The sequence below is a fragment of the Schistocerca piceifrons genome, chromosome 9 (assembly GCF_021461385.2).
Source record: "Schistocerca piceifrons isolate TAMUIC-IGC-003096 chromosome 9, iqSchPice1.1, whole genome shotgun sequence".
In the NCBI taxonomy this organism is placed as follows: Eukaryota; Metazoa; Arthropoda; class Insecta; order Orthoptera; family Acrididae; genus Schistocerca; species Schistocerca piceifrons.
The window spans coordinates 119,072,871-119,087,379 of NC_060146.1; the positions used below are offsets into that span (position 1 = coordinate 119,072,871).

A 14,509-nucleotide genomic window follows, 5' to 3' on the forward strand; every position below is an offset into this window, starting at 1 on the left:
AAGATTTACAATAAACTTTTTATTTATCTTCTTCTCTCGTAGTTGGCTCCAGTTCTTCACGTCTAGGGGCTGATCGTTGAAGCTGAAATGTTTGACATTTTAGATTCTCATGGTTCCAATTGATGTAATTAATTTTGAAGAATGTTTTCATGATAACTTATTATCTCACATTTTACAATATAACACTGTCTTTTGAATTTTCACATTAACAAAGCCAAAACTACATTGTTCTGCCCAAAATACAAAAACACATCTGATCACGTCAGAGGCATGCCCACTACTACTTCACTTTGCGGTAATAACAATATTTCAAAGGGTATACACATTTTCTTGACAAATGAATTTCTATTATTATTTTATAAATGACTATAGAAATAAATCTAATAAATAGCCCCAAATTGTGTCATTAATAATAGAAATGTTAAGTGTGCCAAATATTTCGTAATTTCAAATGTTTCTTATATACAGGGTGTAACAAAAAGGTACGGCCAAACTTTCAGGAAGCATTCCTTACACACAAATAAAGAAAAGATGTTATGTGGATATGTGTTCGGAAACGCTTAATTTCCATGTTAGAGCTCATTTTAGTTTCATCAGTATGTACTGTACTTCCTCGATTCACCATCAGTTGGCCCAATTGGAGGAAGGTAATGTTGACTTCGGTGCTTGTGTTGACATGCGGCTCATTGCTCTACAGTACTAGCATCAAGCACATCAGTACGTAGCATCAACAGGTTAGTGTTCATCACGAACGTAGTTTTGTAGTCAGTGCAATGTTTACAAATGCGGAGTTGGCAGATGCCCATTTGATGTATGGATTAGCACGGGGCAATAGCCATGGCGCAGTACGTTTGTATCGAGACAGATTTCCGGAACGAAGGTGTCCCGACAGGACGACGTTCGAAGCAATTGATCGGCATCTTAGGGAGCACGGAACATTCCAGCCTATGACTCGCGACTGGGGAAGACCTAGAACGACGAGAACACCTGCAATGGACGAGGCAATTCTTCGTGCAGTTGACGATAACCGTAATGTCAGAGAAGTTGCTGCTGTACAAGGTAACATTGACCACATCACTGTATGGAGAGTGCTACGGGAGAACCAGTTGTTTCCGTACCATGTACAGCGTGTGCACGTACCATCAGCAGCTGATTGGCCTCCACGGGTACACTTCTGCGAATGGTTCATCCAACAATGTGTCAATCCTCATTTCAGTGCAAATGTTCTCTTTACGGATGAGGCTTCATTCCAACGTGATCAAATTGTAAATTTTCACAATCAATATGTGTGGGCTGACGAGAATCCGCACGCAATTGTGCAATCGAATCATCAACACAGATTTTCTGTGAACGTTTGGGCAGGCATTGTTGGTGATGTCTTGATTGGGCTCCATGTTCATCCACCTACGCTCAATGGAGCAAGTTATCATGATTTCATACGGTATACTCTACCTGTGATGCTAGAACATGTGCCTTTACAAGTATGACACAACATGTGGTTCATGCACAGTGGAGCTCCTGCACATTTCAGTCGAAGTGTTCGTACGCTTCTCAACAACAGATTTGGTGACCAATGGATTGGTAGAGGCGGACCAATTCCATGGCCTCCATGCTCTCCTAACCTCAACCCTCTTGACTTTCATTTATGGGGGCATTTGAAAGCTCTTGTCTACACAATCCCGGTACCAAATGTAGAGACTCTTCGTGCTCGTATTGTGGACGGCTGTGATACAATACGCCATTCTCCAGGGCTGCATCAGCGCATCAGGGATTCCATGCGACGGAGGGTGGATGCATGTATCCTCGCTAACGTAGGACATTTTGAACATTTCCTGTAACAAAGTGTTTGAAGTCACACTGGTACGGTCTGTTGCTGTGTGTTTCCATTCCATGATTAATGTGATTTAAAGAGAAGTAATAAAATGAGCTCTAACATGGAAAGTAAGCATTTCCTGACACATGTCCACATAACATATTTTCTTTCTTTGTGTGTGAGGAATGTTTCCTGACACGGTTGCTTCATCAGGAAAGAGGGATGAAGCAACAGTGGGTTGCGAAAGCTTGAAATTTGTTGGTGTGTTTTTTATTGTGCCTATCTACCAGCGCTTTCTCGTTTTGTAATTCACAGCATCTTTGTTTTTTATATATATTTTTCCCACGTAGAATGTTTCCCTCTATTATATTAAATGTCCTTTCAGAACTAGTGCGATCGGTTGTAACAACGAAAATAAAGTAATTTCGTTTTATAGATTTTAGCTTGAAATATAACATACTGTGTATAAAATCATAGGAATTTTTTTAGAAAAACAGCTGAGATAATATTAACCTGTTTCAAATTTGTAAATATTTCTGGTGTCAACAACTTCTGTTGGGGAAAAGTAATGCTAGAGGAGGATGTCCCTTTACAAGGTACTGGGCATAAAGTACAGAAAGTGCAAAGTAACCTGCAAATTGTACAGAAACCAATAAAAGTTTGTGAGATCCTCCTCTGTTTATCCTCATCCTGAATAAAATTATCTTGTTCCTCCTAACATGCCGGCACGCAAGCTTTATTGGTAGTTTCCTGTCCTCCCAGGTTTACAGAAGGTTTGTGATTGTCACAGATCAACACAGAAGTTGTCAGATACGGAACAATTGCTATGTTTATTTTGTCGGTTCTGCAAAATATCCATTGTGACAGTTACCAATTTCTTTAATTACTGCGTGCCTTCAACGTGCATGCAGCCCTACACGTGATACAAATCACACTACTCAATAAAAGCATCAGACTGATGCAGCCTGCTGGATATGCGTCAATGCAATGACGCATTCTCAGACGTACTACTCCACAGGACTCATTGCATGCATGTGCACACCAAACTGGGCCCATTGTTGAGACCAGAAATAAAGGGTAATGAACTTTAACATTGTCACAACTGGATAAAGGGCGATTTCTTTATGATATTACATACTTTTGGGGGTGATGGAGAAAGGTGAATGTATCAGTCTGAGGTAATTGACACTGGTCCAGAAACAACTGAACTGAAAGTAATGTATTTACTTAAATTTATTAAAATAAATTTTATTTATTGTATATTTTGCACCGAGGTTTGTCAAAATTTTAGTATTTGTTTACTTATCTCATTTTAGGTTGATTTGTAATTGAGTGAAACACGTTCCGATGCCTTTGACAGTGGAATACGTGTGTTGATACTGTTGTTAAGATAGTAGAGGTGGCAACTTTCAAAAAGAAAAAAATGCCAAGTAAACGTGGGCTTTAAAATATGTCCTTTAGGAACTATGAGTGATTCCTAATCTTTGCTATTGTGAAACACATCTCTCCTACTGGAAGTGCTTTGGTTTCCATACTTTTGAAGAGGCAGTATGGACCAAAACAAGAGAAAAGTGAATGATACATGGGCTCTAAAAGACACACCTTTACGGGCTGTGAACACTTGGTCATCTTCTCTACTGTGAAACCCATCTCTTCTACTGAACAAGTGCTCATAGCTCTTATGGTATGCATTTTAGGGTCCATGTTCTTGTTTTGATCCATTTTACCACCTCTGAAAGTTGCTGCACCTGCTATGGAACATCAGAACAGATTGTGGAGCATATCACCCAGCAATACTGTGAGAGAAGATACTCTCGGAATTGGAATGATGTCCCCCAAGCTACAGCTGAAGCTGTTAATTAGCTATCAGGTATATAGGTCTGAGAATTTTGACTGCTGAGTAAAAACCTATTTTTTATGTAGTATTTGTGATTTATAATTTATCTTGCTAAAATTTTGTTATATGTAATTTGATCATACAATGCTGGCTTTCAAGGCTAGTATTTGCATCCATGGTGATATTGGTTGTATGTGCATTATAGTGCAGTTTTTCTCTGCCTAACATCTTGTCTTCAAATGTCAGAGACATCATCAGAGTCTATAAAGACTCAGATAGTAGTTTCTAACTAGTTTTAAGAAAACTATTCAGAGAAAAAAATTTATTGTTGCTCATCTTAAAGTCTGATGTTTTCATTTGGTACAGGGCTAAATATCTTTTTGAGTTCAACAAGTCGAGCTGTATATACACATCCGTACAACAGTTGAGTCATGACTTTATCACTCCACTTGCTAAGATCACAAAGTTGTGCTTACGTGTGCTATGAAGCATTTAGTGGGGAAAAGTTGACACTTTGTTTTATCAAGCACTGAGACACACAATTTGTCTGATTTCAGTCCTTTTGTTTTTGTTCTTTTGAATTTCTATGGCCTCTCTGTACATCGTAGAAAAGTAATAACTGCACCTTAATAAAACCCGTACTATTGGGGAAATGAATTGGTTGGCCCCCTGTCTCGGTGCACTATCTGCTACTGCCAATTTATTCGTGTTTCCAAGATGACCAGATGATTGCGGCTACTGTATTCTTTAAGCTGGGTGTTGATGCTTCTTTTAGTAGCTACATAATCTTTATAGCCTCTAATTATGCCTCTAGCTATATGGATGAACTGTTAGCAGAGAAACATGCCTTAGATGCTGGCCTACTGCCCACGTAACTAAATCAGCAAGGATCTGTAATTCGTTTTTTCTTGTAGACGTTGGTTTCCCACACAACAGATACATAAATAAGTCTATATTCCAAAGAGCAAGCAAAAGAATGTGTGCTCAACATCCGATTAACCCTTTGACTGCTGCAGATGTGCTTCTACAGATGAGCTTTATACATTCCTTGCTGAGAGTGATTTTGTTGTTGCTGTAATGGTCACCTAATGCCAGTACTTGTGCTGAGAGATAGCATTCTGGTCACTATGAAGTACCTATTGTCAAGTTTTAAAAAAACTGTTCAGAGAAAAAAAAAATTATTGTTGCACATCTTAAAGTCTGGTGTTTTCATTTGGTACAGGGCTAAATATCTTTTTTGTTACTCATCATGGTCATTGTGCTAATCCAAATTAATTAAAGCAGTGCATGTAATTTTAAAGAGTTTGCAGAGGTAAAAACACATTGTGTAACCTTTGCATATGATTGGTTTTAGCCCATAAATTGTTGTGTACGAAGTGTGGATATGATATCAAAATTTTATTTAAAATGGAGAGGAGAATGATATCTATGTAGTTCTTAAGTTATCGGTTTTTATACCTGGCAGACGGTCATGTACAACCTGCTGGTTTCTGTTGCTGTGCATTGTAAATAATGTGGTCATAACAATTGCCATATTTCATAAATGGTTCAACATATCAAAACGAGTTTTGTTTTTTTTTTTTTCAATGATACCATGCAAAGAGGCACATTTATTGTATGATAAATATGTGAAACTTTTTTATTCACTGACATATGGAAGTAACTTGTCAGCAGCAGTGAAAAGGTCGATAGAATGGGATGTATAAACACATCAGTAGCACAGAAGGGAAACCCAGGAGGCATGTTTAAACATGTTCTCAGCACCTGAGGGGGCAGCAGCGGTGTGTGATGAGATAATCCAACCAAAGCAGCTGAAGGACTAAGACAACAAGGGAAGCTATCAAAATATTATGGAAATCCCAATATTAACTTGGTTACAAACACAGGAATTGGGGGAGAAATTTTGTTTTTTATATCTCTAATTCTTTGACATATGGTGGGCCTATGCTTGATATGCCTCATGTTATGTGACCATGTGCTGAACATCATACTTCTTGCAGATACATGTAGTTATTTAGCTGTCTGTATGTATATTCTCTGTTTGTAGGTACATGGCAGGAATACAAGGACTGTTTGAAAAGTATCCAACTTTTTTTGCGAACAACTGATGGATTTTAATCTAGCAGAATTGCATGAGCTGACCTTGAACCTTTGTGCATATGGGTCAATTTTTTCCTGCGTGTCAAGAGTGTCAGCTGGTGGCAAGCAGCAGTTGAGTGAGGTAGTATTTAGTGCTTGCACCAGTTTTTCGTTGCAAGTGAAATGATGGAATGACTGGAGCTTTGCTACTACATCAGATTTTGCTAGAAACTGAGTGACAGTCATGTGGAAACCATTCAGAAGGCTTTCGGTGTTGATGCTATGGCCATCATACATATTAAGGAGCTGTACAACTAGTTTAAAGATGGCTGCACATTGGTGGAGAGCGAGTCAGGTCATTGCCAGTGTGAGCATCGAAGTGATACAGGAACGTCATATGACTATCAGAGAAATTGCGGAAGAGGTCAGCATCAGCACTTTTTCAGCACATAACATTGTGACTGAAGATTTGGCCGTGAACACAGTGTCGTCGTAATTCGTGCCAAAGCTGCTAAAGGCAGAGCAGAAACAACTTCAAGTTGAAGCATCGCAGTACATGCTGGACTCCAGCAAACAGTGACCCCTACTTCGTGAACACCATTATCACTGGTGATGAGTCCTGCGTGTATGGGTATCATCCAAGAACCAAATCCCAGTCATCACAGTGGAAGCATTCCTCATCACTGAGACCAAAGAAGGCTTACCAAGTGTGCAACAATGTCAAAGTGACAGTGACTGCTTTCTTTGACTCCCGTGGTGTGGTACACTACGAGTACACACCTCAGGGTCAATCAGTCACAGAAGAGTACTCCATGGATGTTCTCTGTTGCCTACATGTTGCTGTGTGGCGCAAGAGACTAGACTGATTTGCAGTCAACAGGAAATTGGCATCTCCGGCATGAAAGTGCTCTAGTATTTTTCTCACACTTGATTCAGGCTTTTTTGGTGAAAAACCAGATTCCTATGCTTCAACAAGCTCCTTATTCTCCTGATATGGCCCTCTGTGACTTCTGCCTGTTCCTCAAACTCGAGAGGCCATTGAAAGGAATGTGATTTCAGATGAGATGACATTTTGGCAGCAGCAACAGAGACCTAAACTCCGTTTGAAGGAGGCTTTTTCAGCATGCCCCCAACAGTGGCAGCACCAGTGGGAGAGGTGTGTGTGGTCCCAAGGGCACTACTTTGAGGGTGATTAGGTGTCCGACACTCCAGGTGTCCTGGCCAAAGGTCTCATACTTTTCTAACAGATGTCTTATTATTGGCATCCACACACTGTGGCAATTTGTTTGACTCTGTAGGATAACAGTATCAGAATAGTTGTTCCTTTTTTGTTGTTACAGCATCAACAAAAGAGGCTTGTTTCACTAGATGCTATCGAGGATTGTGAGATTCAGTAATCCGTATATTAAATTAGATTTTGATGTATTTATGATTATACATCCTACTTAGGCATTTTCATTTCTTTCTTCCTGGTGCATAACCTCTGTTTCCGAGTGGTTATTATTTTTGGTGACAGATGTTTCGTATTAATTAGCCAACTAGTTCCTCAATATATTCTTTGACCTTGCAGTATTTTGTAGTTAAAAAAGTACTGGAACATTACTTATGATGATAAAAAAACTTCAACATGTAAAGATAATTTAGCGCACTAATCTGATCCAAACAACAAAATTATTGTTATTTTATTTATGCTGACTTGCATCAGTTGAATCATATGTCAGAGAATCTCTCCAGTGGTGCCCTTTCGTGGTTGCCGGCTGTCAGCTAAATGTGTCCCTCCGACAGGCTGGTGACAGGCTGCTCTCGACGAAGTGTTGCTGCGGTCCCTGCTGGTTCGACTCAAACACACAAAAGTAAACATTTTGTAACTATTTCACAAAATCAGAATAGATAAAAATCCTTAATTATGTTTCAAAAACAAAAGTTTAACTTACACCAAAAATTCTGTTACCTTACAGCTATTAACAATAATTTACCGGCTGTTTCCACAGTCAACAGCTCTTCCGACCTACGAAGAGGCGGTGCGTGGGTGCGATCGCAGCATGGCTGGCGTAGGTGGCACGGTGGGGGGCGGAGGCACCTCCCTGAGTGCGGGTGGCGGCCAGGGCCACCGCAGCCACGGGCGCGGCCACTGGGCGGGCCTGGGGTCGGGCCGCCGGCCGGTGCACGTGACACGCCAGTCCTCCAGGTGAACAGCCCGACAGTCGGCTCTGCTCCGCTCTGTACTGCCAGCCCCACTCTAGCTGGCGGGCTTCTCACTGATTTATGTGGCCTCGAGCTCTCAGAAACAGTGTTAACTGATTCTACCATCACTACTGCTTCTTACTTGTGCTTATTTGTGTTTTCTTGGCATATTGACTGATCCGTTAGATTTCAGGTGCGTAGCTCCAGAAACTCTATTTCTTCAACTGATGTTTAGGCCACACACCTTTCAGGTGAAGAAATGGGAGTTGTTATGGAAGATGTAGGGGATTCAGTCTCAGAATCAGAATTTAACGGCACTCTGGAATACCCGAGGTCAAATTAAGCAGAAGGAATAGGTAACATTCTGTGGAATTTCTAAAATCATTCAGGCCACTGACACCCAAATGCCTATTCAATCTGGTGTTGTAACAGCCCCCCCCCCCCCCCCTCCCCTCTCCTGTCACTGTAGATAACTTTCAAAGGAAACCACAGCAAGGTGATTTGTAGTACCGAACACTCATCCATTGATTGGCAACAGTAGTACTGTGATACAACTAGACTTGTGATTCTTATTAATACTTTTTCATCACACAATTCCATATTGTGCTGCTAAATGGTTGCTTGTGAGAAAAGCAACTTACCTCCAAATGTTTAAAAGGTTATGGTACAGAGAGTGATTATAACATTGAACACATAGAGTGCCAGTGCAAGATAACAGTTTGCGAAAGTTCACACGAGAGAACTCGTGCACAGTAATAGTTGCCACATATATACTCTGCATCTTTGACACAGCCAGTTACTTCCTACATTGTTTAGACAGATGAATATGTTCCCCTGTGCTATTTGATGATTACAGAGATTAAGCTACGGATCTTACAGTGTGTAGAAAGAGTGAGACTAGACGTATATCATGAGACTTTCAGAATAAAATATCCTCCACACAATTGCAAAGATAGCAAGAGCAGTGTGAGAACTATCATAGAATAAACTTTTCAGCTTATTCATCTCAATTGCTGACAAGAAAAATTTATGGAAGAAAAGAAAAGCCAGCTGAGAGGCAGTTCGGGCAGTGCCATTGGTTATGGAAGCAAGCCTTAAGAAAAATCAAGACACTTCATAGGATTTGTTTACCTAGAGCAAGTATTGATAACGTGAAATTGTGTAAAAATTCGAAATTATCTGGAAAGTAGGTGTAAGCTATAGGGAAAGACAGGTAATGTACAGTACATATGGGATAGGGAAAATGTCATCATACTGATCAGTACTGTTAAACTTCCTATCCAACAAGAAAAACAACAGCCTAGGAGTGGTGTCAAAAGAACAAAGCAGGCCATCAACCAACATATGAAGTAGTTCTGGCTCTACAGAAAACACTGACAAGAAGGAAGTACAAGGTGATAGATTATGTGTTAAAGCATCAGGTAGTAACTTCCATGGCACTTGAGGGATATGGAAAGGGTAAACATTGTAGGGGAAGATAGACTGGAATATATCCAACAAATATTGAGGATGTTGAGTGGAAGTGCTACTCTGAGATGAAGAGGTCAGCACAGGAGAGGAAGTTGTGGTGAGCCACATCGAATCAGTCAGAAGATTGATGACTCAAAAATCTTTCATCCATTTTATAAGTGGAACTACATCTCTCTCTCTCTCTCTCTCTCTCTCTCTCTCTCTCTCTCTGCGGATTGTTTGAAATCCAACCCATTAAGGAGTCATCGTTCTTCTCAGTCAAGTATCCCAGTACGTTAGGAGTGGGTTGGAGGCAATCTCAGTGGGGAATATTTGAGAGAGGGTCAGTATCCACCTGGTAACCAGCTCTGTCATTATGAGGTATTGATACAATTTTCATTTATTCCTAGGACAGTCTCGTACATTGTTCTAGTTAAAAATCAAAATTATATATGTATATATACAAGTAGTGTGTGTGTGCAAGCACTCGCATCTCTCGTTTTAAACCTAAGCACCGCACCACTGCACTTGGAGCCAAAGAATACGCAAGATCCAGAGAAGTTTGACAACAAAGAGCTTGGTATAAATAAAATCTGCTGTTAAACACTCAATCTGTGCTGGGATATCAATGCGTCAATAGGAGCTTTACTGCAGTGATATAATTGCGAAGTGATCAAAGAAAGCACCAGATTTCATGTTCCCAGAAAATGGGTATTCTTAAAACTTTGATTCACAGAGCACATACCATTGCTGGCTAGGTAAGTCTCCAGGATGAGCTTTTACATTAACAAGAGTTTTGAAAATGTGTACTCTGCACAATATATACACAAGGTACTACAGATGAAACCTAAAGTGGGTGAAAGAAATGAGGAAGAGGAAGTAGAGAGATTTAAATGCATGGCTTTCTTGCCATAACTGGAAGTCTGTCATCAGAAATAGGTTGAATCCTCACAGAGTATAAAGTTAAAATGATCGTCCACTCCATAGAAGACAGTGGCACTTTCAAGTCATACCAAGGAGGACTCTGTGCTCTCCGAGGCTGAGGTTTGCGAGTTCCCTGCAAAAGTGGCCTTTTATACGTGATGCACAGAACACTGAAAGTACAGCTGGCTCACCAATAAACTGGCTGTGGTATTGATTCTACCTGATAAGACTGTGGGACTTGGTGGTAAAGGAAGCAGTGGAAATTCATTTAGCAAAGGATTTAATCGATAGGCACAGTGGTTAAAGCCTTGACGAAGCACGGAATCCTGAGCTTTCTATCATAAAATCGCAGAGACGTCACTGCTGTGCAGTTCTTATTGACGTGTCAGTATCCTGACAAGTATTGAGTGTCTGACCACAGATTCAGTTTGTACAGAGTTTGTTGTCACCAAATAACACCTTTGTCCTTCGTATCTCTCTGGCCACACAATCAGTGGTGCGGCACTAGAATTTAAAAAGATGGTTGCAAGAGCTGTCATTGCAGTCTGTCGACTCACTCAGAAAATAGTCAGTTGAAGAAATGGAGTTTCTGCAGATGCATGCGTAAAATGTAATTGATCAGGTGCAAAATTTCTAAGTGATAAAGCATAAAATTGATGTTCCACAGCATTTATTTATTTAGTTAGTTAACCTTTTTTAAGGTTTAATTCATTATACAGTAGTTCAACCAAATTGCACAAAATATTTTTGAATTATATACACAAACCATTGTCATGAATATGTTGTCTGTGTGTGGAAATTGTACCTAAATGTCTACAGTAGTTCATGAGATTAACCTTCACATACAAACAGAAAAATTCGGTGGAGGTATCTTAATTTTGTAGTAAGTACAGATATGGAAGTTGATGCAGAGAGAGAGAGAGAGAGAGAGATACCATTGGTCATTGTAACATAATAGGAAACACTTACTTATATATATCTTATGTATGAATAATACACTTACTGCAAGTGAAATGTATATATAACAAAATGACTAAATATAATAACAATTTGGAACATTTTGATATACAAGGCAAATTGGTGCGATAGAGTAGATCACGCAGTGGGATGAGTTGGAGAAATGCACGGGTTAAGTGAAGTATAGCTGAGAGGAATTGTTCAGCTGAGTTTAATCATTTAATAGGACTGTATGCGAGGTGTTTATTGATCTCCATAGCTCTTTTTGATAAGCGGGGAACATGGGACTGCAGCCGGTGGCAGTGACCTCCACTCAGTACACGCTCAGTAAATGTGGACTTAGAATTCTGCAACCTCCTGCACAATTACAAAAATTATATCTCCCCCCCCCCCCCCCCCAATCTGTAACATAGTGTTGTGAGACCCATAATCCTTATAACAGCTTTTTTGTCTCCTTAGATCACAGAGGTTCTCTTTATTTTATATGACCGGCTTCTGTTCTCTTTTAAAATCATCAGTTCTGCAGTAAAAAAGATAGAATGAACATTCAGAGAATTTATATAACTCGGGTGTGTTAAAAATCTCATATATACATTAAAATATGCCTGTTGCAATACTAATTGAGCAAGTATACCTTGTAACCTGTACTGCTAAACTAAAGCTCTTTTGTTTGTGATAACGAAAAGAGGGTGATAAATTTAGTTGATTGTCTATGAGCTTCACAGCATAATCAAATCCACTCATGCTCATTACAGGAAACAGAACTGCAAAATTAGTATGCAGACTTTGCATGCTGCAGTTGTTAGTCATTTCCAACTTAAGGATGTATTTGAAGAATTAGAAATGTAGTCTGCAAAAAGGAAAGAGCCAGACAAGATAATTTGGCAATCAAAATGAGTTAGATTACAACATTTACAGTTATATTTAAAAGTAAATTCCTGGTGTTTTTTTAAAGATTCTACACACACACACACACACACACACACACACACACACACACACACACACAGGATTCAACCTGGTAGAATTTTGTGCAGAGCATAACTTAATCATAGCTAACACTTGGTTTAAGAATCGTGAGAGAAGGTTGTATACGTTGAAGAGGCCTGGAGACACTGGAAGGTTTCACATAGATTGTATAATGGTAAGACAGAGATTTTGGAACCAGGTTTTAAATTGTAAGACATTTCCAGGGGCAGATGTGGACTCTGACTATAATTTATTGGTTATGAACTGTAGATTAAAACTGACGAAACTTCAAAAAGGTGGGAATTTAAGGAGGTGGGACCTGGATAAACTGAAAGAACCAGAGGTTGTGGAGTGTTTCAGACACAGCATTAGGGAACAACTGACAAATACAGGGGAAAGAAATAGAGTAGAAAAAGAATGGGTAGCTTTGAGAGATGGAATAGTGAAGGCAGCAGAGGCTCAAGTAGGTATAAAGACGAGGGCTAGTATAAATCCTTGGGTAACAGAAGAGATATTGAACTCAATTGATGAAAGGAGAAAATATAAAAATACAGTAAATGAAGCAGGCAAAAAGGAGAATACAGACGTCTCAAAAATGAGATCGACAGGAAGTGCAAGATGGCTAAGCAAGGATGGCTAGAGGATAAATGTAAGGATGTAGAGGCGTATATCACTAGGGATGAGATAGATACTGCCTACAGGAAAATTAAAGAGACCTTTGGAGAAAAGAGAACAACATGTAGGAATAGTAGGGGCTCAGATGGAAAACCAGCCCTAAGCAAAGAAGGGAAAGCAGAAAAGTGGAAGGAGTACATACAACGTCTATACAAGGGCAATGTTATGGAACTGGAAAAGGACGTAGATGAAGATGGAGATGAGATGGGAGATATGATACTGCGTGAATAATTTGACAGAGCACTGAAAGACCTAAGTCGATACAAAGTCCCGGGAGTAGACATCATTCCATTAGAACTACTGATAGCCTTGGGAGAGCCAGTCCTGACAGAACTCTTCCATCTGGTGAGCAAGATGTATGAGACAGGTGAAATACCCTCAGACTTCAAGAAGAATATAATAATTCCAATCCCAAAGAAAGCACGTGTTGACATGTGTGAAAATTACTGAACTATCAGTTTAGTAAGTCACGGTTGCAAAATACTAATACGAATTCTTTACTGGCGAATGGAAAAACTGGTAGAAGTCAACCTTAATTAAGATCAGTTTGGATTCTGTAGAAATGTTGGAACACGCGAGACAATAATGACCCCCAAGAGTTTTCTTAGAAGATAGATTAAGGAAGGGGAAACCTACTTTTCTAGCATTTGTAGACTTAGATAAAGCTTTTGACAGTGTTACCTGGAATACTCTCTTTAAAATTCTGAATGTGGCAGGGGTAAAATACAAGGAGCGAAAGGCTATTTACAGTTTGTGCAAAAACCAGATGGCAGTCACAAAGTGTGTCGGGGGGCATGAATAGCAAGCTGTAGTTGAGAAGGGAGAAGACAGGGTTGTAGCCTATCCCCAATGCTGTTCACCTTTATATTGAGCAAGCAGTAAAGGGAACAATAGAAAAATTTTGAGTAGGAATTAAAATCCATGGAGAAGAAATAAAAACCTTGAAATTTGCCGATGACATTGTAATTCTGTCAGAGACAGCAAGGACCTGGAAAAGCAGTTCAACGGAATGAACAGTGTCTTAAAAGGAGGATATAAGATGAACATCAATAAAAGAAAAACGATGATAATGGAATGTAGTCAAATTAAATCAGACAATGCTGAGGGATTTAGACTAGGAAATGAGACACTTAAAATAGTAGATGAATTTTGATGTTTGGGGAGCAAAATGATGTTTGAAGTAGAGAAGATATAAAATGTAGACTGGCTATGGCAAGGAAAGCATTTCCAAAGAAGAGAAATTTGTTAACATTGTGTATAGATTTAGGTGTCAGGAAGTCGTCTTCTGAAAGTATTTGCATGCAGTGTAGCCAGGTATGGAAGTGAAACATGGACGATAAATAGTTTGGACAAGAAGAGAATAGAAGCTTTCGAAATGTGGTGTTACAGAAGTATGCTGAAGATTAGCTGGTACTAACTAATGAGGAGTCACTGAGTAGAATTGGGGAGAAGAGGAATTTGTGGCGCAACTTGACAAGAAGAAGGGATCAGTTGATGCAGCATGTTCTGAAGCCCGGAGGGTAAAAATTGTAGAGGGAGACCAAGTAGATTCAGAAGGCTGTAGGCTGCAGTATGTGCTTGGAGATGAAGTTTGCACAGGATAGAGTAGCATGGAGAGCCGC

The 14,509-nt window shown here is 39.7% G+C and overlaps 1 protein-coding gene across 1 annotated transcript in view; it reads left to right on the top strand.

Annotated features, from left to right (window-relative positions):
• The window catches only part of LOC124717043 (sushi, von Willebrand factor type A, EGF and pentraxin domain-containing protein 1-like), a 134,872-nt gene that overhangs the window by 106,196 nt on the left and 14,167 nt on the right, over positions 1–14,509 (top strand). The window contains exon 9 of the mRNA XM_047243705.1: positions 7,721–7,917. Within this exon, the coding sequence (XP_047099661.1) occupies positions 7,721–7,917 (197 nt within the window). The remainder of the gene's footprint in view (positions 1–7,720; positions 7,918–14,509) is intronic.